Below are 25,095 nucleotides of genomic sequence, written 5' to 3'. Positions count from 1 at the left end.
GATAAAACAAGTAAAACGGGCTGACTCGCTTCTTGAGATGAGTCCTCACTATGGGTCATCTTAGAAATGTTTAAACATTTTAGAGAAAGTGTAGTTTTCTATCTTCCCTGGACTAAATGAAGAGAGCAAACAATCCGAGCACCACATCTTAGCCATAAAAGCACAGCTGAAACACAGAGGACTGTTCCACATAAAAACAGACTACTTCCTGCTTACTTCTCATTTATTCCAATGATTAATACATGAAGAAACACTCCACAGCACACAGGTGGTATTGTTTCCTTTTTAAGCAGCTTTTTACCACATTCAGAGCCACAAATACCTGTCGCTGCAGAAACTTGGTCACAACCCTCTTGGCTTGTTCCAGTGCAGACTCCTCCCCAGGAGCAGAACTGCTCATTGTGATGCCTACGTCCAGGCACAGCACTATGGCTGACTAGAAAAGAAATACAACAAAAAATAAGGAATTCCTTTCACTCCACTAACTACACCGCAGCCCCAGCGTTGACGGTACGGCCATTACCACATAGGGACAGGGAAAAAAAAGAAAAAAAAAAACATCTCCCGCCTCTCCCCGCTCCCCTCACCTTGCCGCCGCGCGCCATCTTGTCAGCGCCGCGGTGCGCCGCGCTCAGCGCTCCGGCCGGCGCCTGGAGCCCGGGCAGCGCCACCCAGCGGCAGGAGAGCGCGAACGGGGCTGAGGGAAGAGGAGGGGCGGGGCGGGGCGGGGCGCCATCCCGGTCCCGCGCTACGCTTGTGTGGGGATGGAGCCGAGGGCTGCCAGGAGGTGAGTAGAGAAGAAAAGATGGGGGCGTGGCACTCGTTTTCCTCCTCGGGAAGTCCGCGATGTGTTCCAAAACGCCACGTTTGTAGCCGTGGTTTTGGCGATGTGCTTCGCTTTCATATCGAGCTGTGTCTGGAGTCGAAGAAATGAGCCCTTTCTCATCTTCCCACACCACCGTGCTTTAGAAGCCTTGGTTTAACTGAGAGAGATGGGGCAGCTTGGCGACGTGAGAAACGTCTCGAGGGAAACCTATATACAAAACCCGCAATTCCAAGGGAAGGCAGTACGTGGTCCTCCTGGATGTCTCTGAGGTCACAGATTCATCAGCCGAGGAAATCACACCTGCTTCTCCTGTTATTATTTACATATGTGGGAAGAATAACATAAATGGGATCTTATAACCCACTCAGTAAAATAGAAAAAAAAAAAAAAAAAGCCAACTTCCCCCTTTACACTGCCAAATTTCCTCAGATCTCTCCAATATTCAAAGGAAAACTGACAAATCATTTCTGAAGCAAACTTTAATTCCTATTTCCTTTGGAGGTCCACAGCATCCCCTTAGAGGAAATCATCAGATGTGATTAATGAACTCCATCTGGGGACGCTGGGGCTTTGTTAGCCTTTGTGAGACTTGAAGATCATTGCTGGTAAATGCTTGCCAAAATATGCTTGTGATTAATTGGCTATTTCCATTTTACAGAATGCCAGTCTCTGGGCATAAATAATAAATATGTGAAGTCTCCCAGGGACTCTGCGTTCAAGGGTGATCATCTGTAATCTCATTTGTAACAAAGTGAGTCAGACCTCAGTTTCATTGAGATTCTCACTCATTTCTCTGCTTATTCTTTTTTTGGTTACTCTTCTTTCCAACAAAATAATGAAGCCTGGTTAAAAATGATTACTCTCAGGAAGCAGCAACAAGGGGGCTGTCTTGTTTCACTTCGCTGGATGCCTTTTCCTTTACAGCAAGGAAAATGGCTTCCCTGTTTCCTTACAAGAAGCACTGTAAAATCCAGAGAGTTGCAGCTGGGCCCCAGCTGCTTGTGACAGCACTGAGCAAATGTGAATGGGTTCAGTGTAAAAGCCGGATGACTTTGCCTTTCTCCCTTTTGGAGAAACACCTGCTTGCAAACACAAGCCAAAACTGTGCTGCAGACCAACATTACTTATGATGTCTGTTTGGTAATTACTGATGGTTCCCCCAAGAGATGTATGTGTAACATGCTCTGTTTGTTTAGTTGCTTCTGTGAGAAGCACCTGCAGAGAAAAAAAAAACCTCAAGCACTGATTTCATTCTCTTAATCAAAACTAAACTTTCACTGCGAGGATCAGCTATAACCTGCTGCAGGTCCACAGGGTTTGTTCTTTGTATGGCTATGACTCACAGATACTTAGAACATTGCAAAATTCTGTCCCTAATGAAATTAAAAATTTATATATATATGTGTGTGTGTATATAAATATATATATACACATCTTTCTGAGAATTTAACAGTTCCCATCTGTTGGTCAACCCGCTCAGTCCATCTTTATTTCAGTTCATGCTATGAAAGGGAATGGATTTACTAGGAAACACTGGAAAATGATTGGGCCAGGAGAGTTAGAAAGCTAAATAGGAAGGATTGTATCAGATTATCCAATCTCACCTGAACAGATAAAAGAAAAACATAGTTATGAGAGGTAGTAATCAGTGAAAATGTGTTGATTTGATATGTTCTGCCAAGTGCCTTCCAGCTTAGAGGCTCTGAGACTGGCTGCTGAATTTACGGTCTCCACTTTTCCTTTAGCCAGTTCCTTTCTCTTGACTATTCACTTAATGTACATTTCTCATGCAGACTAAAACTTCCACTGGACGTAATACACTGGAAGAGGCTTTAATAAGGTTCCACAGAGAGGAAAAGTGAGAAATCACAAGCCAGTTCTGTTTACAATTCATTTTCCTCATACAGTGTTTGCTTCTTTAAATATGAGTCTATGGCAGTGTGAATTACAATCTTCTGTAACATATGCATCCCATTCTGCAAGACTGCTTCCCATCCAGTAGTTCTACCTGTTGTTAGCTGTTCCCAATAAGTAGCACATTTGTCAAAAAAGTTGTCCCTTTTTTCTTTCAGAGCATTTATGAAAAATGTGGAGATAGTTTTTTAGTTATAATCTCTGCCGTGGTGCTTGCCATCCCTCTCAGTTCAGCATCATTTTCAGATTTCATAAGCATATCTTGCACCTTCAACCTAATACTTTGTGATTTTATATTGTAAAAGAGGTTTAACTATAGAAGAAGCTATGTCATTGTCCTATAAGCAGTAGTCTTATTGGGATTGAATCAGGACTGTGCACTGAAGAAGTCTTAAGACCTCATTTGTTAGAGAAATTAGAAGATGTAGGGGGGAAAGAAAATCTTATAATTATGTCAGGACATTTGAAGAATGAAGTTCTCTGATTTTTTTCAGCAGATGACATAGTTCTGATTTACAAATTATTCAAACCCCTGTTTCTTGCCAGTAGGCAGTGGTGATGTGAGTCACATCTTCTTACTGCTCATTTTGAGGTACCATTCAGATCTGTGCATGTGCTGAGCACTCACAGGTGTTCACAAAAGGAGCTTTAGTTTGAGTGCAGAAAATGCCTTATTATGCTAAAATTCTGGAAAAAAAAAAAAAAACAACAAAAACACAGCTGCATGACATCTCAAAGGGATGCTGAGACCTCAAGGACATTTCTGTTTTTAAAATCCTTGTGCCTTTGTTGCCATGTAAAACTTCATCAGGATTTATGTCATGTGCTATTGCCAAAATATTTATGTGAGGTACTTGGATATCACAGAGGCATGTTACTGAGAGATTGTTCTGCACAATCTCTGATCAAATAGGTTTTGACCACGCTTAGAAATGTAAGGGGTAAACTAAACGTTAGGGTGGAGTCTCACTATATGCTTTCACATGCTCTACCATATAAGGCTGGCAAATCAGAGAAAGAGGTGTGAAGATTGCTTCAGAGCAGATATCCATAAAGAATGTGGAGGAAAAGAGGGATTCGTTTTATATGGATATCTTTACATTTTTCGTGATGTAACTTCTTAGTATTTGTCACTGCACTTTCACAATAAACAAGCAACACTTGCATGTATTTATAAGGCAGAAGAAATAATACATTTTTCCCCCGTTTTTCAGATCAGCCACTGGAGGGCGACATGATCCCAGTCACACGTAAAGCTCTAAGCCTGCTAAATTGGGTAGCACGCACCCAGCAAGCACCGACAGTCAGCAAAGGAATTTCTGCATAAAGGTATGGTAAAAAACGAGACGATTGCAAAACAGAAGAAACCAATTTGTTTTGTTTGTATTTTATGTTTTCCTCCTTTTGAAGCTCGATTTTAAAACTTCTTCATACATCTAAGTCTATTAAGCTGTGTTTCTGTTGAGGATGATGTTTTCATGAGTTCTAAATCCCTGGATTAGCCAAAGCATTTCTAAGGGAGACTATGTGAGGCCCACTCAGCCTGGTATCACAAGAGGTGAAATATTTCCCACTGCTAAGTAACTGAAAACCTGACACGTGTTTCTACTATTGAAATAACTCTGGCAGACTTTTCTGGATTAGTTGTTAAATCCATTACAACATATGATTTCTTTTTACATTACATTTTAGAAGACTATCAGCAGAGTATAATTATTAGAAATATTTTGGCAAGGTTGAACTTCAAAGCATCTGGATTCCTTGAGAGAAACTGAGAGTTCATGTCAGATACTCTTGTGCTGGAGAAAGCAAAAACACAGTGAGAGAATATAAGATGGAATGTTTGAGAGAAAATAAAGACAGTATTTTATAAAGAAGTACTAAGTACAGAGGGAGTGTCAATAAAATGAAATGGCAACTTAGAAAGCAAGGGAAAGCACATGTTGCTGAACAGAATACAGCAAAACAATATTTTGCCCAGGAATCTTGTATTAGCTGCTACTGGGTTATCTCAGAGGCAAAAATTAATCTTGTTCTCCACACACTCTTGGTTTCCCACTCTTTCACACCTCTTTTGTGCTGTTTTTATTTGTTGACAGTAGCCATCCAGCTGTGTTTTCTGCATCACTGGAAAGTTTTCATGCAGGGAGATTGTACTGGACAAAGTAGCTAAGATAATTCTCTGTGTAAAGGATTTGCTTTGTGAATTCAGAAGCATAAGCCTTTAGTATTCTCCCTGTTTTGCCTCCACTCCTCCCCCAGGATCACACACGTATGCACATACACACACTCTGGCTAATTAGTGGCCCAATGTAATTCTCGTAGCACAGGAGTTTGTGCTACGAGAATTCATTCAACTGGCCCACATGAGGGAACAAGGATAGTGATCAGCTAATGAACAAGGCTCTTTCCAAGTTGGGAAGAAAGGATCCCATTTTAAATTGCTATTTGTTTGCCTGCAGCTGGAGGCAGATTGAAATTAGACTGAAAGAAATTTGGAACTTTGAATAAATACATTTTTGTTTATTTTTAAATAGACAAAGCAGATGTTAATTTTTAAATAATTTCCTCTTGAAATAAATGGCAAGTTTAGCCATCAGAAGAGGCCTGAGTTTAAAAAGCCTCAAAGCAATCCTGCATAATTGCTATGATAGGTACAGTCACAACCACCAGGTGAAGCTCTTGCCTTAGAAACTGTTATAATATTAAAGTTCTCTAATAGCAGCTCTACTGACGCATACTTGGTGAGATCTGAAATGTCATTTAGCAATGGCACTGCATGTACCCTGGGTGGATACTGCTTACTATATTTAATATTTCACTTTTTTTTTAAAGGAAATATTAAGTATTACTTCTGCAGATTTCTTAAGTCAAAGGAGAGCTCATGGATAAGGAAATGATGGTTAAAATTTCTTGCGTTTGTTAAATGTGTGCAACTCTTGCATGGTTAAAATGTTAAGGAAAATCTCCATCAATTTTAAGGGCAGCTCACTACAAATACATTTAAATACATTCTAGAGAAGGACATTAGAAGCTGATGCTTTTATAGAAAAATCTTGTATTTTAGAAAGATGCACTGAATGGATGCCATATTCTCCCTAGAACAACTGTTCCAGGAACTGCTGGATTCATGCCCAGCACTGATACTGTAAAAATCATTCCATTTACTTACAGTATTTGGGTTTGTTGGAATCTCATCTGTAGGTGATTCAGATAACCAGACTGGAGTAAATTAAGCTATGTTTGTGTTTCATCACAATGAACTAACTGGGGAAGAGAAGGCTGTGAAGTGATCTGATGGCAGCTTTTCAGTTTCTAAAGGAGAGCTAAAGCAAAGAAGGAGACAGACTCTTTTGCAGGGTCTGTGGTGATCAAACAAGGGGAAATGGCTTCAAGCAGGTAGATTTAGGTTGGATACAAGGAAGAAGTCTATTCAGTGCAGGTGATGAGGCACTGGAACAGGCTGTCCAGAGACATGGTTGATGCCCCATCCCTGGAGACTTTCAAGATGAGGCTGGATCAGACCCTGGGCAACTTGATCTAGCTGTGCATGTCCCTGTTCAGTGCAGAGAATTGGACTAGATGACCTTTAAAGGTCCCTTCTAACTCTAAGAATTCAATGATTCTGTGAACATGCTGTTATTTTTAGTAGAAATTGACTCACCTTATCACTGTAGTAGCATTAAAGTTTTGGCATGTATATGAAGACAGTGAATACAACCTTGAAATATATTAAGTTTAGTATACACTACTGACAGAATCTTGTAATAAACCAAGCCCCGAGGGAGGCATGTTGCAGAGGAGGAGGTGGGATTTTCCTATTGCAAAGGAGAACATTATGAAATTTGTCCTTTTTTTGTCTCATGAAGTTAAATTTCTAGCCGAAGGAAATGGTTGCAAGAAAGATCCCTAAGACAGAGATCACATATAGGTAGAAACATTTTATCTTGGAGGGCTTCAGGTCTGACCCCTGGCATACCTCTGTCAATGGATGCAAACCACAAAAGATTTTAGCTGCTGTTTTGGGGGAACGGTTTTATGTTGTAGCTCACTAAAAGCAAGGGCTTTTTTTAGCACTGGGAAAAATACTCTGTTGGTCTGACTTAGATGCTCTCTTTATTTTAATACATTCTGACAGACTTCAGCTACTGTTTAATGACAAGAAATTAAGGAGACTGAAAGTTAATGGAACTGAGTGACCGAGGGGGATCCAAGAGAGTCCTTCAAGTCTTTCTCTGGGCAGCCTGTTCAAGTGCACTCACACTTCACCCATTTATGTGAAAGGATGCTCTGGGGCCTTTTTGAACTCCACGGCAAATTACCCTGTTATCAAACACACAACAGAAGCCCTTCCTCATCATTAAAGAGCTTCCTACTGGAAGAGAGAGCATGCTTTATTGCAAAAGACAAGCAAACCTTCATCATGTGATATCCCTTCTAATTCACCAGATTAATTGAAGGGTTGCTTTTCCAAGTGAATTAGATCCTTTTTATTTGCATATAGGCATTTATCAAATATCAGAATTGATTCCAGCCTCTCACACTTTGTGTGTTTACATTTCCATACAAATAATAAATTTAGATGGACTGATCAACTTCAGAAATTAATCTGAATTAATTTAACCATCAACACATCTTTGGAAAGAAGCAGGAAGTGCATTGGTCCCTCACACAATGCACTGCCTGGGACAAAAAGGGCTTGCATAAATTTTGAGCAAAATTCTGTCTATCACAGCTGTACATCCTCATTTCCTCTCTTTAGCAGTCCTGCAGTTACATGCTTCATTATTCAAGAGCAGTTTGGAATGGGTTTTCATAACTACCGGTTGCAGCTTCAAAAAGAAATCCACAGAGGTGGCCACATGGTGTCCATGGAGCAGTCCCTGATTATAGTTTCTAAGTGAGGGATTGTAGGACCCCAGCCTTGGGATTTAAAGCCCAAGCCTGAGACCTTTAAGGAGTGAATTCAGGAGACATACTGTGGTTAAAAGCATAGTTCACAATGTGACTTCCAGTCATGTCAAAGAAATGGGATGAGAAATCAGCAGGCAGAACTGGTACCTTCTTCCCCCAGGGGAAATAATTCAATCACACAGATTCATTTTGATTGGTGCAGAGGTCTTCAGTAAAAGTCTCTCCTGCTAGTGACTACTATACTATAAAATCATTAACATTTACCTCAAAGGTGAGAAATGCAAAGGTTAATGACTTAATTCTCTGGGCTTGCTACCTCCATCTCACCCCACCACACCAGGAAGATGAGTGTCCTTCACCAGCCTCTTAATTAGAGGTGGGAATTCCCCAATGTACATCTGTTATGCACAGTCCTGTTCCCTGGCAATGTTTGCAGTAGGCATCACACCAGGAGCACCTCACTGGCATTTCCAGCTGTTGAGTTGGTCGCGACACAGCCAGTTTGGTGGGCCCTACATCCATTTTAAAGCAAGCAGGTCACCTTTTAGCTTAAAGAGCAGTTACACTGAGGCTATGCTAACTGTAAGCTGGTGATTTCATTTGGCTTTCCCAGAGATCCACATCTGTTTTTTAGAAGAATGACAATGCCAACTATGTTTTGCAGGTGGGTAGGACTGTAGTAACTGTGGAAGAACACAGTGGGTGTCATCTAATATTCAGACATCTCAAATAAAGAACTTTGACAGTGGATTCTCCTTTCTCACTCACTGTAACAGACATATCTGGAGTAATGAGAGATTGTAAGACATCTTCCCAGCAGAGCTGCAAATAGCAGCTCCAAGTCACAGACACACAGATCATATTTATACAGTTAAATGTACTTCCTATTTTGGTATGGAAGCCAAACAGATCCAGATGAGTGAAGTTAAACAAGAAACTACTCATTTGCTATGAAGTAAAAACAGAATCCAAAACCCAAAAGTAAGACATTTTGGGGTAAGCACAGGTTAGTAAGAGGTGAAACGAAATGATTTCAGACACAATTTAAATTGGGTCTCCAAAGCTAATGACTTATAATCAGTTACCAGCATAGAATGACAGTGTCCATCCCACAGCACTGTTTTTAACACAAATCATAAAGAGGCATAAAAGCAATACTCTTCTAAGCCATATACATTTTTATTCTCCACCCAGGCCAGCAAGGGTGGGAAAAGGGAATGCAATTAAAAATAACAATCAGCAAACACACACTATCTTTACTTAAAATTTCAGACTAGAGCAGCCAGAAACACACTCAACAATCAGAATCACTGGAATTCCCTACAGTTTGGCAGTGGCACATAAGCAGAAATTATTTTTGAGTTTCTGAAAGCAAAAGTAGAACAAGACAAAAACTTGTGCTTTCTTCTATTACAGCAAGTGATTATGATTACATATTTTGCAGCAGGCAAACAGCTCTGGGGATAACAAGCACGAGAAAAAGCTATCCAGAGTTGTTTTGAGAAAAGTTTGAATAAAACTTTCAAAAATAGCACCAGAACTAACCCCAAGCTTAAACTAGCTCCCATTAAAATGAGTGGCAGAACATCCTTATTTTAATGGGAGCAGAGTCAAGCTTGGTTAAATGTAATAAAGTAGAAAACACATGATTAATTATTCAAGAATATCTTCAAAAAGATGGTCCCCAAATGATTTCTCTGTACCCAGAAGCACAGCTGCCATGGCAGAGGGAGGGCAATACAACTTCTCTGATGCTCCTTTGTGTTTACGTAGCAGTAAGAGGCACAGATTTGGTTTTGTCTCCACTCTCGCAGGCTGTTTGCAAGCCTGAAATCAAATCCTGCAGCTCAGCAGACATTGCACAGTTGTATTCTGTAACTAGCTAGTATTTATCATTTGAGCCCTCTGTAAGCTGAAGGCTTTTTGTGCTACTGACCCCAGCCTTTCATCCAGCCTTGAACAGCTGCTGTTTAGCAGTGACAGCTGAATTGGGTTTTCTCCCTCTGCAGTAATGCCTGCTTGCCAGGCATCCTTTCCCCACTTATTTGCCACATGTTGGGGCCAACAAACACAATCCACTTCTTTCACACCAGCAGTGTCCCTCCAGTCAGAGAATAGGAACACTTGCCAATGGGCCTTCCTCCCCATTAATGCTTGCTAAGCATCATCTCTTCCCACTCTTCAGTCACGTGGGAGCTTGCTATTTCCAAGGGGAGGAGTATTGAGCAGAGTGGCTGTGCTGGGTCACTAGAGACTGCTGATACTGGACTGCAGCTTCTCTATAATTTCTGAGGCGTACCAAGCTCATTAACTGAAACAGCTTTGTAAAAGATATTTCACTGCTTGAGATTCAGCCAGTTAAAACCGAGAGTTGTGCGATGAGAAAGCAGCAAACAGCCTGACTGTACTTCAGAATACCTCTGCTTTGTCAGAAAAGTATAGGGCCAAGCCCACTCTTGATATCTGACTTGTACACTGCTCACACTGGTAATTTTCAAACCAGCGCTAAAGACGTTGCTTTGGCAGGACCTTCCAGACTAAAGACTCAAAAGCAACTTCACTTATTCCTTAATATCAGGCCTAGAGCATCAGATGGACTTGTTTATCCATCACATTCCCTAATGTCCTAGACAGGACAGCCAGTCAGTGCAGCTGTGGGATCATCCTTTGAGTGCAACACAAAGCATTAACTCTTGTGACATCCCAGTTTTAAATGTTTCTCTTAGACACCTAACAACTACAAGCAGCTTCCCCTCTGGAAGGGGATACAGGGGAAACTGATACAGACATGAGTGACTGTACAGTCTACATGACTGCACACTAATAAGTTACCTACCTATGCACATGCAAATTGTGAGCCCTTCTGGGCTGAGGTCGAGTCAGACTTTCTAGCAGCACCAGCTGAACTAGAGCACTCAGGAAGTTTGTGATGTCTCACATATGTAACTCAAACCCCATTATAGTCCACCAATCCTCTCTTTCGCTTTCCTCGTGCACTCTTTAGGCCAAAACTTCAACAGACAACTGCAGTCTGAATGAAGAACTTTTTTAATTCTGATTTTTTTTTTTTTTTTTAAACAGACTATTAAAATTTCTCCAGCCTATGGTGATCATCTCAGCCTGGCCTGGGAGTCCACTAAGATACTAAACAAAGTCCCAAAAGAAGGGAAATCAATTATAAAAGTGAGACACAAGGGGAAAAGGATGTACAATCTATTGCTCTTCCATGTAATTAACAAGGAAGTGGGGTGTGGTGAGGCAGATTTCTGGAGCTGAGGCACTAATGCAATTTGCACTGGTACTAACAGGGACATTCTGCATGTTCAGGGTTGTTCTCTTTCTGAATTGGATGGTTCAGCATCTCCTCCATAAGGGCAACCTGAAAACAAGAATGACTTTTTCACTGAGATTTTCCCCATTTCAAGCAAATTTCAGCTTCACCTCCATAAAAAAAAAACACAAAAAAACAGGTGACACCAGTCAACACATACACTGCAGTGACATCCAAACCAATCACATTCCTCAGAGCAGCTGTTTTTTCCCTGTTTTCACTGCATAACCAGCTATTCCCATGCATAAGACTCTTGTAGCCCATTCTCTTTTAGGAGGGCAACTAACAAAGTCAGGTGTGTCCTAAGGACATATATATCTGTACCTACAGTCACCTGAGGGTGCTTGCTGACATGCTTGTCCATTCCCTACACAATGCATTATTGAGCAAGCACTCCACTGCACATGGTTGAAGGTCAGCAAAGATCTCAATGTGCCTTTGTCAGAGATTGTGCTCAACTGTTGTAGCGCTGTTTTTTCAAGCTGATGCTGTCTCAGAAGTTAGCTTACCTGAGAAGTTTGTTGTATTTTTTGAAAGGACTGAAAAAGGCGCCTTTCTAGAAAAACTGCAGGAATATCACATATTTTGCAATTCAGCCTTCTCCTAAGAATAAGTTCCTATCTCCTGAAGTTCATCCCCTGGGTAGAAACTTCATTGGGTCAGGAGGTCCCTGCTATGTTCTTTTCCCTAAAAGTGATACCTAATTTTACTGAAGTGGACTTCTCAGCTCATATCTGCCACCCCAGAACAGCCCAAATCCCACAGACCTGAATTTTCTCACTATTCCCCAAAGTTATTATTAGCTAAGATAGATGAAAAAATCACTGGAGAGCCATGCATCTGCCCACCCAGACCACACAAAGCTAGCACACTTGCATTTAAAGAGCACTCCCAGCCCAGTATTTAAGTTTGTTTTTTAAATATATATATATAAAAATCAGTGTCATTTTCAAGATGAAAAGCACTCGCATGTGACAAAAATAGTCAAGCAGGACAAAAGCTCAGACTGCTGAAGTATCAACCCCCTGTGCAGAGCTCTTGCCAGAGAGACTACCTGAGATATTGTCAGAATCTAGCAGCTCAACAATGCTGTATGGAGAGCAATCTTCCAAACCTAACTTGCTGCAGAGCCAGCCACAGAAGCCCTTCTCCATATCCCTGACAGCATGCCACCAGTCCCCAAAGGACCATGATACCTGGGTCACAGCTGAGTACAGACCTAGGGAAAAAGACACAACCATGATTATAATTGGGTAGAAGATGATCAAAAAGGGGCAAAAGGTGATTTTGTGCCAGAAGGTCCTCTCTTCATTGTACACCAAGAAGACGTTGTACCATGTAATGGTTCCATAGTAGAATGAAACCACAAAAGATACTACAAAAACGATGGGGAGGCAGATGATGGTCCAGAGGACAATGTGGGGCCCTCTGTCCAACCCAACATCACATTTTTTCTTCTCAGGTACATTTTCTTTAGGAGGTTCCTTTGACTTAGCCAGTTCCTGCAGCTCTTTGTCTGTTAGTGTGACATGGATGTCCACCATCTGACCCTTCTTCTTTCCTCTGGTGATTGTTCCAGTCAAGGTGACGTATCGGCTGTCTGAAGGCATGTTCCAGACACCTACAAATACAGATAAAGTCATCCACATTAGATTTCTTTTCTGTGTGGCTTATTTCGTGCACCTCCCCAAAGATCTTGAACACAATTAGACAGCACAGATGGAGTTATAGTTAAATAAAAAAATGGAACACAAGTAGCAATGCATTATAACAAAGATTATCACAGAAAAAGAATATCCAGTAAAAAAAATGACAGAAATTCTAGATGACAGAAATCACAAGGGAGAAGACTCCAGCATATGCACAGGGGACAAGACATGAAAGAAAAGTGCTGTGGGAGCATATGGGGAAGAGACAAGACAGAGTAAATGAATAAAAAATAGTAAGCCTATTTTCTCTGCTAGACTCAGATTTATTCCTCAACAACACGGACACCTGAAGTGAGTTAGCCAAATAAGAACAAGACCTGGGAATAAGTACATGCACGCATGGAGTTATACTTGAATAGCTATTATTCCATTTTACATTTGCACTATTAATTTTCAAATTAATTTTCTAAATTAATTTTCAAAGTTTAGAAAATCATGAAGTCTCATATTCACAAAGTCTCATATAATAACATTTGCATTTTAAGGGATCAAGAAAGTCATCAAATAGGAAAGTGTTGGGATAAGTGTTCAAGTAAGAAACACCTTAGCTTCCAAGTGACATTGGTTTTGGACAGTCCCTGCAGTGGCACTGGGCATAAACTCTTCTGTAGTTCTAAAAATATGCTTCCTCCTGGACTTAATTCTGACTTGCTTGGAAGGAAGTAATCAGAGGTTCTTAAAGGGAGAAACAAAGACAGCAGAGAAGCATGAAGGTTGGGATTAGGATCATGGGAAATCTGGTGTGGCTGAAGAGCCAGGAGATTGCATCCACATTTAAACCCTTCTCAGTCCACAGTGCTGACTCACAAGAGGATTAGCTGTGGGACCTGCTGCCCACAATTCTTTCCCACAAGGGACAGGCATCAGAAGTGAAAGTGGCTGAGATGTAATATGATGACCTTGCAAATTAATCAGTCTTAAAAAGGAAGCTGTGCTGAGATTACACAAACAGAAGGCAACAGCAAATCTGAGATAATGAATAAAACTTCTTATTGCAGGTGGAGCCACTAAATCTGTTTCCATCCTTTCAGTTAACAGGCAGTTGTTTTAGGCATGGAGGGGTATTTGATCACAGCATCATACATATAAAGTGCTCAGCACTTCTCTAGATCATCCCTAAGTATTGCATACATTTAAAACCAAGAGCAGGACAACTAGCATCTGCAAAGAACTGCAGAAGATACCCCAAATCAATCTGTAGTGATTTTTGTTTCATAGCATTTTCATGGATGAACTCAAACTCCCAGTGCCTTGGAGATGACTGGTCCCACAGTCACTTCCATACAAGCTTAGGAGGATCTTGAAAATTAGCTTATCTATCCTGCCAACCTGGCCATACATTCCTGCCCAAAGTCTACACTGCAAGGCACCCAGAGACTAAGGAAGAGGACTCTGTGTTTCTGTCCCTGTGACTCCCATCATCAGCCTCCGTACCAAACACGGTAAATCTTGTGAATCCAAGAAGAGGCTTATAAAGCATTAATTCCTCCAAATGCAGTATTTCTAACCTTCATCCTTTCTGATCTTAAAACGACAGCACAAGCTCCAACCTTTTCTTGTCAACCTGTCTTGGCTGCCAGTGACACCATTATTTATGGAATGTGAATGTTCCCAGGGATACGTACCATCAGTCACAGACTGACCCAGGAACTTGGAGCCCTCTTCAGAACTCCTTTCCCCTCCTTCTTCATCTGCTTGCTCCTCTTCCACTTTATTCTCATTCTCTGACCTATACACTATTACTGACTCAGGACGAGACTCTTTCTTCTTCTTTTTCCTCCGGTCCACAGTGGCTTCTCCATCAAAGGTGACAGTGGTTGCCACAGCCCTCCTCACAGATCCATGGCAAGGGCTGTGGCTTCCAGAGTTGCTCTCTTTTTGCACTGTCTCTTCCAGCCCACTACTGCTCTCAAGCACCTCACTTGGCATCTTGTAGCACTTGTTGCCAGCCTAGCAGTTCCTGCACTTAGAAGTCCCACAGATGCTTTGTTTTGATAAGATGTCCTACAGCTGATATCCAAATTATGCACTCCATTCCCAGCCTAAAATGAGAGACAAGTCAGAAAAAGGGTTTATTTCACACAGAGCAGAAAAATTTGACAGAACTTCTGTATAAAGGCTTACTTCCAACAGGTTTAAAAGTCACCCGCTGATCTGATCTTCATTACTGTCATGGATACATGTTATGTAACATCACCTAACCTTGATTTTTAGATTCCATTTTAAATATTAGGAGTAAAAAAAGATATTGAAAGGGGAAAGAGTTTATAATATCTATAAGATTAAACAAGCACAGCTTATTCTATTTTTTTTAATATGCCTCTGTAATGCTGGAAGCAAACAGAAGACAAAGGTTTTGGCCCACATGCATGAGAATGAAATATTGAAGCCACAGACAAAAATCAAGTTGACTGATTTAAAGGAGTGGTCCAGCTTAGAGACGACAGCAGCAGACACATCCTACTTTATGATAGCTGTATTGGTGCCAGCTTTTCTAATTTTACTTGTCTTCTAATTTACTGCCTATTGTGAGGATATTACAAAAATTAATCAAACGATGTCAAAATGAATGATATTTCAAAGTTTATTAATTTAGCATCATGCAGTTCTGTCAGACCTTAAAATATAGCATACACAGTAGAAGCAAAGTAAATTGCTACTCAGATGACTTCACTGAGGGGGATTCAGAATGACAGCAAAGCCTTCTGACTGTTCAGGGACAAAAAACAACAACATTTCATAAATATTTATAACAATTATAAATTATTTCTCACTCAAGCAAAACTACCAGTAATACCAAGTGACATTAATCTACGGGAATGCCACATAAGTAGAACTCACATGATTAAACATGCATCAAGGCAGCCAACTCCTGTTCCATGAACCTACCAGACACAGGATTAATGCTTCTCAGGATTCTAAACATTTAGAAAAAACAGCTGTGCCAAGTATTCATGAAGTATTTAAGTACAAATCTGACTACAAGGAATAACATTTTAACAACTCTGAAGAACTGCGCTGAACAATTACATATGTAAAAGAATGTGCTGTCCAAATGCTTCTTAAACTCCAGCAGCTTGGTTCTGTGGCCACTGCCTTGTTCTGTGCCCGACCACCCTCTGCTGAAGACCATATTTATGTCTTGCACACCCTCCCACACATACAGATACACAAACTTTTAATTGTATCATGTTAACGCTGAAGACTATGACCAATTGACACTGTATAGCCCTTTGTGGCTTTAAGAAACTCAACAATTCAGACTGGTTTTTTTTTGCATTGCAGGAAATAAATCTCCCACAGTGATCAGACAACACATAAAATGGAATCAAAAGTCATTCTGCATATCCTAGAAGTCAGACTGTTTCTAAATCACTGAGCATAGGAACATCTTGGCCAGCTCTGCAATATGACTGGCAACAGTCTGTTTAGATTGCCATCTGAGATCATACCTGCCACGCAAAAAGCATATGCCCGAATTTGCAGAAAACATCCCCATCTCCAACCCCAACAGAGAATAGAGCAAACCCTGTAACAGAGTTTTGCCCCTTCTGAATATCTGTAGAGAAATAATACCTCACTAAAAGAAATAACCTGCCCCAAAGAAGCTAGGAAGCAGCAGTTCCTCACTGTAGTCTTATACCTCATCTGCCTGAGGAATGTGGTCTTTACATCTGTTTTGAAGCAGTGTGCAGATAGCCAGTTTTTCACATACTATGATACCAAAGAGCAATGGCATATGCAAGAAACTTCATAGTAAAGTTTAACACTTTACTTCCAACTTCTCCCCTTTTAGCTCCAAAGCAAACCAGCCATTGACTTCAAAGATAGCAAGCTCTGACTCTTAAATAATTAACATCAGCAGAACTCCACAATTTCCACACGTCCATGGGAATTAATGTAAGTTTTCATTTAATGTTTCTTAAAAATACCTTTATGGGAGAAATTGAATCATTTTATTCTATGGAATAAATTAATTCTTTGCAGTAAGTTTGTGCAAGAGTTACAAATAGGTTCTAACATTTTTCTCTGACAATCAGCAGTAAAGTGTTTTGTCTCTCTGAAATCGCAAAGTCACCTGATTGATCCTAACGAGTCCAAGACCACAGTGATATTCCCCTCCAGAAACTGGAGAAAGAAAGCAGGCCCAGAGTCACCATGAAACTGAAAGCATCGCTACTTGAGCGACCTTCTAAAATCCTGGACACATGAAAGTTTAAAAAAAAAAAAAAAAAAAAAGTTTATCAAGCTGTGATCTTCATTAACTCACAGCAGACAGTAAGCCAAAATCAGTTCTCAGCATAATGCCAAAGCCTAAAGGACTATGTTAACTTTGACCATGCAAGGAGACAAAATGTGATGTTACTTTTCGATTTGGCACAGATATGATTGCTTCTGGAAATCTGCGTCCAGTTCTTATCCTCATCAGTCAGACAGAATGCTAATTACCGAGCAGATGTGTATGTTCCATACATCAGAAGAGGAACACAGTGAAAAAGATCCCTCTAATCCAGCAAAGGAGGATGCAATAAGATAAAAAGCTGACAGAAAAATACACAGCAGACATTAGGTAGGCGTTATAACAAATATATCCCTGAGGGCTTTGGAGAATTGAACCATCACTGGAAACTTCCAAATCTAGATTGGCTATCTTGGCAGCAGTTTAGTCGCTGATACTCAACCAGAAGAGGTATTATTGTAGGGAAGCTCTTTGACTTGTATTAGGGAATTATCAGATTAAAAGAACACAAGGATCCTTCCTGATCTTAAGCTTGTTTTCACAGTAGATGCATTTCTTTTCTCAGCTGTTTCTGACAACACAGCAGCAAGGATACCCTCTACTGCCCAGCCCTGACCTCCTGAAGATAGCATCTCAAAACACCACTACCAACCCCACATCTCTCGGAGCTGCTGCTAAATCAAACAAGTTCGCACTTGAGTCCCATTTTTGCTGGGAATATTTTTTCCACAGTTATGAGCAAGAAGTGGGCTCCTGTAGTGTATCACAATAGACATTCAATATAGTTTTTCACTGTTCTTTATGTCTCCTGAAAATGAGGCAAGCCCTCAGCGCTACACAACTATCCATATCACCAACTCTTTCAGCCACGCACACTGAGATCTCCAGCCCTCAAAGCCTTGCTGTGGGGTTGAAGAATGACAACTGCTGTGCAGCTGATACAACTGATGACATCTCCCATGTGAGAGCACAGAGGGAGACAGGAACAAAATAACTGTGTGAGAGAAGGAAAAAAGATGGTGAAATTTTAGAGGTTTATTAACCAAACAATTTGTTATTAAACTCTCTGTGAAAACAGATGGAAAACCCTGGAGTGACTCTGCAAAAACACTCTATAGAAGAATTTTTAGAAGCATAGTCTTCTGTTACTATGCAGGAAAGCTACTGCTGCATACAATTCCTGTGACAGTAGTAGTCTTTGACATACAAAACAGGAGTCTAAAAGCTTGGTCTTAAACCACTGAGGTCAAAGGAAGCTTTTCCACTGGCTTTCAGCTTCTGCTAATAGAAGAGAAATTATCCGGTTTGAATGCAGACAGGAAGAAAGCATTATACCACAAAATCCTTGATTTTAAATCCTTGCCATTGCACAAGAAATCTTTTTGACTACTCAGAGGAGACATAAGATGAAAAAATAAAAAGCAATGAGAAACATTGATTTTTATTTTTATAATCACATAACACATGTAAGAACTGGCACTGTATCTTCACGCACATCCCACAGGAGTTATCTGCAAGAACAAAAAACAAGCTGTGACTTAGCACTGACAGTTACCCAGGACAGGGAAGAGATCAAGGAAAGTTTACACCAAACATCTGTCTTGAGAGAGCTCTCCAACCATAGGTTGTCCTTCACTTGCTCCCTTCATTCCATGCCCTCCCCATCCCCAACATTGCTTCTGATTTTATACGTGTGTTTCTTAAGTGCACATTAGCTGAAAGGTTAGTATCAATTCCTGATATTTTTTAAAGTGTTTGCCTGCTGTCACACTGTACACATGAAAAACAGATGGTATCTGTCTGGGGCAGATCTGTCATCAATCAATCCTGTTATGACAAAATGAAGTGGTCCAATGCAGGACATACATACTCAAACCCTACAACATGCATGGTAAGACCTATATAAGAAATTAATTCAGACCTTATGCTAGGAAAGAGTCAGACAATAGGGCTCACCTAAATGATCTGAAATGATCTTTCACATACACATCCTCACAATACCCTGCTGAAACTGTGGACAATGCTTATCTCTATTTCAACGTGAAATGGCATAAACTAGATCACAGTTACTTCAACCTAGCAAATAGCAAGGCAGTGATGAATGATCTGTGAGAAGGCAAGGTGAGAAGAGCTCCTTCCTACCAGCAGTTGTAGCTGTGCAGCTTGCAGTGAACACATCAGGGAGATTTATCTTTCTGATAACAAGCCTTTTACATTTTAGAAGAAAATAAAACATTATTTTCAGCTAAACAAATCCCCTCATCATATTTGCCATGTAGCCACATCCAGAAGTAGGAAGTGGAGGAAAAATATACCTTATGGCAGTGGCCCATCACAAGGCTGCATTAAGCGACTGCATAGAATAACAAGAGGCACAAAGAGAAACACCTGCTTATGGTCTCCCAGCAGGGTAGGAGAAAGCAAGCAGCAAAGCTCATAGATCACACCTCTCTTTACTTAATCCACAAGCTTCAAAGCATTTTTATTTCTTATGGAAAGAGACAAGAAAAAGAAAAGACCATACCCCTGAGTACGCATCAAAGTGGGAGCAAAATACAAGCTGGACTGCCAAAACCACTAAGCATGAGAGTAGAGAGTATAACACAGTGAGATAACCTCTACCACCAAAATCTTTATGGGTATTTGCTAGTGAGGCTCCTTGCCAACCCTTCAGGATCTGAAAGTGCTAAAAGCTCAAGCTAAAAGCAAAAGGAGGAGCAGGCAAGTGACACAGTCCACACATGCAAGCATCCTGATTTATCACAGGCAAATGTCTCTGCCTATCAGCAGGCAGGATTTGTGCTAGTGCTGTCCCACACTAAGGCTTCTGGACCAAAGCACTTGGTAACAAGAACCTGGCCAGCACAGATGCACCTATGCTGAAACTGCAGTTCAGCAAGAATAGAGTCACTTGGATTTGAATGGATGGCTCACCAATTGTGCTGCCATGCTGCTTAGCTCAGGACCATCTCTCTCCCTGCCCTCCTCCATCCTTTATGTGAAACACCCAAACAGTTACTGATGGCTTTCTACAGATACAGCCAAAATTAAAACAAAAGCAGGGAAGAGAAGCTTTCCACTAAATTGCTTCAGGATGACATTTTCAAAGACTTTTTAAAAAGTCAAGATTCAATTCATAAAAGAGATTCTCTAAAATGCCCTTTCTTTTTTTTTTTCCCCTTCTGTTGTTCCATAACTTTTCCAAATGTCAGGGAATAATAACTGCTGTGTAGATCAGCATTACTGAAGTCCAGAAAACAGGATACGAGCATAGCTATACATTTTTATATTTAAAAAATTACCTCATCATTTTTCTTGCATACTAACATGATGGAAAGTACAAGAAAGCAAGCAGCAAGGACTCAGGCCACAGCAAATGATAAACTCAGATACAACAACGAGTGCAGAAATATGAGAAAAAACCAGGTAGGCAGAGACCTCCAGCAAGACACTCTTACCTTCATTGCCAACCCTTAAATGAAGTCTGGGAAGGGATGGATCCTGACTCCACCCCTTTCAGTCACTCAATGCATTGCATGCACCTGAGTTGCCCCTGCCTTCCCATCAGGTGCCCACCACTGGTTCAAGCTGTGACTCAGTGTTTCCACTACACTTACTTATTACAAACCCCCAAGCTCTGCTGGTCTACCTTTAAGAGCAAACACCTAAAGTGCTGTATCTCCCTTGTCTCCTCGTTCTTTGTCCAGATAGCTAGAAGAATGAGAAATGAAAACAAAGTACCCAAAGCTTCCCAGTACTTCTAGGGATGAGATCTGTTTCCTTACGTTAGTTATACTTTGTGAGAAATTCAATGCATGGCACATGCAGGAGAGCCTTTATAGGGAACCAAGACTTTAAAAGGACCATGACTTGGAAATGGAGGATGGTTTGAAATCCTCAAAGCAATCTAAGTGCTTAGATCTGTATCTTGAATAAATTTAAAAGAAGTCCCAAAATCTCTAGATAAAGAAAAAATGTGCTCACTCTCTCTTCCTCTAGGCTACCCCTCACTTGAGCATTTGCCCAAAGTGGGTCATCTTGCATCTTGAAACAGCAGATGCCTGTTGTAATTCCTGGCTTATTTACCTGGACCTTGTTGGGCTATATGGTACCGTAAGATGAGTAGAAACAAGTCAGTTACACCCGCATGTTACTTCCGTAGCAATGCTCAGGATTGTCATAGCATCCATTTTTGTGATACATCTTCAACTGGAAGGCTTTATATTAAGCAGGATTAGAAGATGCTTCCTCCACACACCAAACTGGTGTTGTGCTTCCTCTGGGCATCTAAGCAGATGCCAAGAAAAGATTAACAACAGAGTGAGGATTATCTGAAAAATACTTGCACAAAACTACATCTTTGAGTTCTTATTTGGTCAAGATATTTAGGGGCTTCAGATCAGAGTTTTATCTGAGCAACATCCAGCTGCATCCCAGGAGATGCTAAAGAGGCAGACAGAGAGAGAACTGGAAGGTCCCCTGGGAATGATTCAGGATTGTTTAATGCATTGCACAGTAAATATAATCTAAGATACTTAGACAGTATCTCCAGCAGCAGGAATTAGTTGACTCGGGGGACTCTCAATTGGATACAAGTGCAGACACAGATCCATGATACCAGTATATTAAAAATGCAGCACTTTCAATTGCAGACAAATGAATGCTACTATATCATATGGTGTCAGTGGGGCATGTGATTATTTAGAACATGTAGAATACCAGTATCAAATATCTTGAAATTGGTATGTAGCTACATCTTGTGTGATTACAAACTCTACTTTCAGTATGGTGTCTCCTCTTCTTCTTTTTAATCACTGGAGTGAAATTCCTAGGGATACTGAGGAAAGAGGATGTGCTCTGAAAAATTCTGATTATCTCCTAATTAGATTGCCATCCCCCAAGATATCCTGGAGAGCAAAGTCCCTTCCCAGTGGAGAAACTCATGAAAAGATGGATTGGCCAGAGAACCTGATCATCACGTGGGACTGCCCAGGAAGCCAGAAGTCACGAAAGACTCTTATGTGCCAGCAGGAGATGATGAAAAGAAACAATAACCACAGCAGAGAATGCAAAGACAGGCAGGAGGTGAGAGCAGCAAGGACTTCTAAAGAGGCCCTTTGTGTGATTCCCATAGAAGAATCCAGAGAGGTAAGGGAACAGAAACTCATACTGTTTTTCACTCAGTTTGGGCTCAGTCCAGGTATTTCTTGTAATAAGCATAGCAGGGTAGAAATGCTTGTTGTTATACTTCGTGTAATTTGGTATCCCAAGAGACAAAAGACATAAACCAGGAGCATACATGGGAGTGGGGTCTGGAAAAGCAGCAGCAGTCAGAGCTGGAGTCTGGCATTTTTTCTGCAGGCTACCAGAAACTCTATGTCATAAACCATCTTTGAGTGTAAGGTTTTATTTCTAGCACTAGGATATTTTTCATTAAATCTCCTCTGCTTTTACCTCTCTGTGGTACTACTGGTCAGGATTTGGATCCCACTGAGGCTTCTGCCCTGTCTGGAGCCTGCAATCAGGTTGGTATTTAACAACTCCGAGACCTTCCCCCTTGCCAACATAGATTATGAGCTGTTGGAGGGCACAGAGTGACTGCACTAAACTGCATGAACGACTGCAGGCTATAAGGAATATTAAAGCAGTAAATGTTCTGCTGAAATTTTAAAGTGTTGCAGAGTGCTGGACTGGCAGATGTCACCAGCTGAATAGCTGAGCCACAGGCTGGCAAAGCACAAAATCGGCTTTGGACAAAAGCAGCCTTTTCTAAAAATGCAGAGTTTCTTATTCATCTCAACAAATTGAACTAGTTCATTCAAAGCTGAGACAATATGGGAGCTGAAAAAATAGGAGAGCTAGTTTTTCCTGTCAATCTATAAATACAAGAGTAGATGCTAAAGAATGATGTGCTAATTGCACAACTCTGAAGAGCTGACAAATGGAAAAAACAACTAGTGATGAATTCTTTTTCCTAAGAGTGTCATTTTAATTTTAAATGGTTAATGTTTAGGTGATAGATACATCAAGAAAAAGAATAAGTAGGTTTTAGCATTAAGAAAAAAAAGAAAGAAAGAAAAGGAATGCTTTGAGGCTTTAAATGCAGATTTACTTTCTCCCAGATGCAATCTGACATACTTTAGGTTAGAAAAAAAGAACAAACATCTGTCTAACCAGACACTATTTCCTAATACACAAAAATTAAGAATCCAAACACTAAATTTATAGAATAACATAGAGGAATCACTTTCTGCTTACTGACTTTACTGCTATGGCTGCATAGGAACATACCATCACATTTTAATGGAACCAGCAAAAGGAAATGAACATTCCTTTGTGAATAAGAAAGCACAAGTGTAAGAGGAGATTAAAATTGATTTCAGTTAATAAGATTTTCTTCTTTTCAGCTTAAATTGTTCTGAATTTAAAACACAGAAATACAACCAACTCACACAAAGATATCCTTGTTTTAAAGCCAACCTGCACAACACTGTGAGAACCATTGACTTACGGAAGATATCTGTGAAAATTGGTTATCTCAGCTCAGCTGTTTGTGGATCGATCTTCTACCAGAAGGGGCTAAGTGCTAAGGAATGGCTGCCTCCTTTTCTTGCCCCCTTACTCTTGGGTCTTTATTCCTTTCCCCTTTATCCTCGTGCCCACCACTCACGGAACCTTACCTAATGTGTTAAGCCTCTTCTTCATGGCATTTCCATGGCTACTGAGAAATTCCAAAACCTCATGGGAAACAAGTTACTTATCTCAACATGGAAGAAAAACCCTCTGACTGGGCTCTCCAGGAAATCTAACAAGCAAGTACTACAAACAGTATCCAGCCAGATATTCCCTGCTGGCCTGTTGCTCGAAGATCTAGTTCACTAGTACCAGTGAGTGCTTCTCCCTGGGATTAATTAAAGATCTCTTTGCTACAGCCTGCCTTAAATATGTAGGGCATCCAGAGACAATTAATGGGGATCTGTGGAGCCTCCAGATTGTGGAAGATGATTGAAAGAGGAGGGAAAAAAAATCTTGCAGTGTCATCCACCACGAAATGGAAATAACACCTTTAGAACACTGAAGTATTCTGCACATTTTAACCCATCCGGAAGGCAGCTTTGGTGCCTCACCAGGCTGTCACCATGCAGAGATCTGCTTCTGGCTTCTCATCCTTTGCTGGGTGAGCATGGACAGGCCGCAACTTCTTCATGCCTCTCTTAATACACACTTAGAAGGGAATTCACTTTCCTGTGAAACCAAACTACAGGATAAAGGTGTTATCTTGCAATTTACTTTGATTTAAAGTATGCTCTGGGAAAAATAAATGAGACCACTTAACAAATGAGAAAAGCAGAAGAGACACAGTGAATCTCCCACTTCATTAATGCATGTTTCTATTCTCTCTCTCCACCTTTCCTAAGGGAAAAGTGACAGGATGCAACTGAAAGATACTCTTTTAAACATTTACTGAAAAGGACAGAGAAGATGCATGGAAGGACACACATCACACACAAACCCCTGGGCACATCAGCGCTAGTTAAAGTCACCTGCAAAGCACCAAGACGCTCTGCCACCTCATCGTGGGACAGATGCTGACTGCCCTCTGCGCCAGCTGAGCTCACCGTGCATTCTTCAGTAAGAAAACACGACTGTGGCATCGCAGCACAAAATGGCTATGTTGGGGACACTGCGGGCTGTGCTCTCCTGCTCCAGGAGACAACATGGAAGAACACGCAGTGCTGGGAAAAGTACACTTTCTTCACAAATAAATAGAAACGAAGCACAATGCGATAGACTACAACACAATAAAACGCCCCCTTTAAAGCCAGCGCGCTACGGCTGGATCCAGGCCGAAGGCTCTGTCGCAGGGAGGCAGCAGGCACGGGCGACCACGAGTCACCGGGATGCTCCGCTCGGTTCACCGATGCTCCAGCACCGTTTCCTCCCGCAGCACGCAGTCCTACCGCTAGACGCTACCGGGAGCCACCCTGGGGACGAGGAGATGCCGCAGCCCGACCCGCGGGTACCCGCAGCCGCCTACCTGCCCGCTCCGCCCGCGGGGCCCCGGAGCCGCGCCGCCGCCCGCTTCCTCCCGAGCCGCCGGGGCCCCGCGCACCGCCGCCGTCCGCGGCGCTCAGCCCCGGTGCGGGCGGGGCGACGCGTC

The 25,095-nt window shown here is 41.3% G+C and overlaps 2 protein-coding genes and 1 long non-coding RNA gene across 12 annotated transcripts in view; 1 reads left to right on the top strand and 2 right to left on the bottom strand.

The window, feature by feature from the left end:
- Window positions 1-684, bottom strand: part of XRCC5 (X-ray repair cross complementing 5) — a 44,227-nt gene extending 43,543 nt beyond the window's left edge. The window contains exons 1-2 of the mRNA XM_031590578.2: window positions 588-684; window positions 323-436 (exon numbers count right to left, since the gene is read on the bottom strand). Coding sequence (XP_031446438.2) covers window positions 323-436; window positions 588-605 — 132 coding nt within the window. The 5' untranslated portion in view covers window positions 606-684. The remainder of the gene's footprint in view (window positions 1-322; window positions 437-587) is intronic.
- Window positions 422-24,439, top strand: LOC116227343 (uncharacterized). 6 transcript variants are annotated; one of them, XR_016468189.1, is made up of 5 exons: window positions 422-510; window positions 1,485-1,577; window positions 3,955-4,069; window positions 21,821-22,082; window positions 24,353-24,439. It is a non-coding gene; the product is annotated as an uncharacterized LOC116227343 (long non-coding RNA). The 6 variants fall into 6 exon arrangements; XR_016468188.1 differs by lacking the exons at window positions 1,485-1,577; window positions 24,353-24,439 and adding exons at window positions 22,412-22,459; window positions 23,342-23,420; XR_004166544.2 differs by lacking the exon at window positions 422-510 and adding an exon at window positions 709-787.
- TMEM169 (transmembrane protein 169) lies at window positions 8,698-25,075 on the bottom strand. Of its 5 annotated transcripts, none has more exons than XM_031590580.2 (4): window positions 24,973-25,075; window positions 14,320-14,736; window positions 12,040-12,606; window positions 8,698-11,033 (listed from the first exon to the last, which is right to left on the bottom strand). In XM_031590580.2, exons 2-4 carry the CDS (start codon window positions 14,621-14,623, stop codon window positions 10,978-10,980), a joined length of 927 nt encoding a protein of 308 aa, XP_031446440.2. In that variant the 5' UTR covers window positions 14,624-14,736; window positions 24,973-25,075; the 3' UTR covers window positions 8,698-10,977. The 5 variants fall into 5 exon arrangements, with proteins under 5 accessions (XP_031446440.2, XP_089999872.1, XP_089999873.1 ...); XM_090143746.1 differs by lacking the exon at window positions 24,973-25,075 and adding an exon at window positions 24,479-24,662; XM_090143747.1 differs by lacking the exon at window positions 24,973-25,075 and adding an exon at window positions 20,393-20,703.
- Between the last annotated feature and the right edge of the window lie 20 nt (window positions 25,076-25,095).

Source organism: Phasianus colchicus, chromosome 7, assembly GCF_987193195.1.
Source record: "Phasianus colchicus chromosome 7, bPhaCol1.hap1.1, whole genome shotgun sequence".
In the NCBI taxonomy this organism is placed as follows: Eukaryota; Metazoa; Chordata; class Aves; order Galliformes; family Phasianidae; genus Phasianus; species Phasianus colchicus.
Note: the sequence above shows the minus strand (reverse complement) of the source record. Positions and strands in the feature narration are given on the sequence as shown.

Coding starts and splice junctions, on each gene's coding strand:
- TMEM169 (XM_031590580.2), bottom strand. CDS start 14,623: ATGCCAAGTGAGGTGCTTGAGAGCAGTAGTGGGCTGGAAGAGACAGTG. Junction 12,607..14,319: donor GGGTCAGTCTGTGACTGATG/GTACGTATCCCT, acceptor CTGTATTTGTAG/GTGTCTGGAACATGCCTTCA. Junction 11,034..12,039: donor AGATTCTGACAATATCTCAG/GTAGTCTCTCTG, acceptor TCTTGTTTTCAG/GTTGCCCTTATGGAGGAGAT.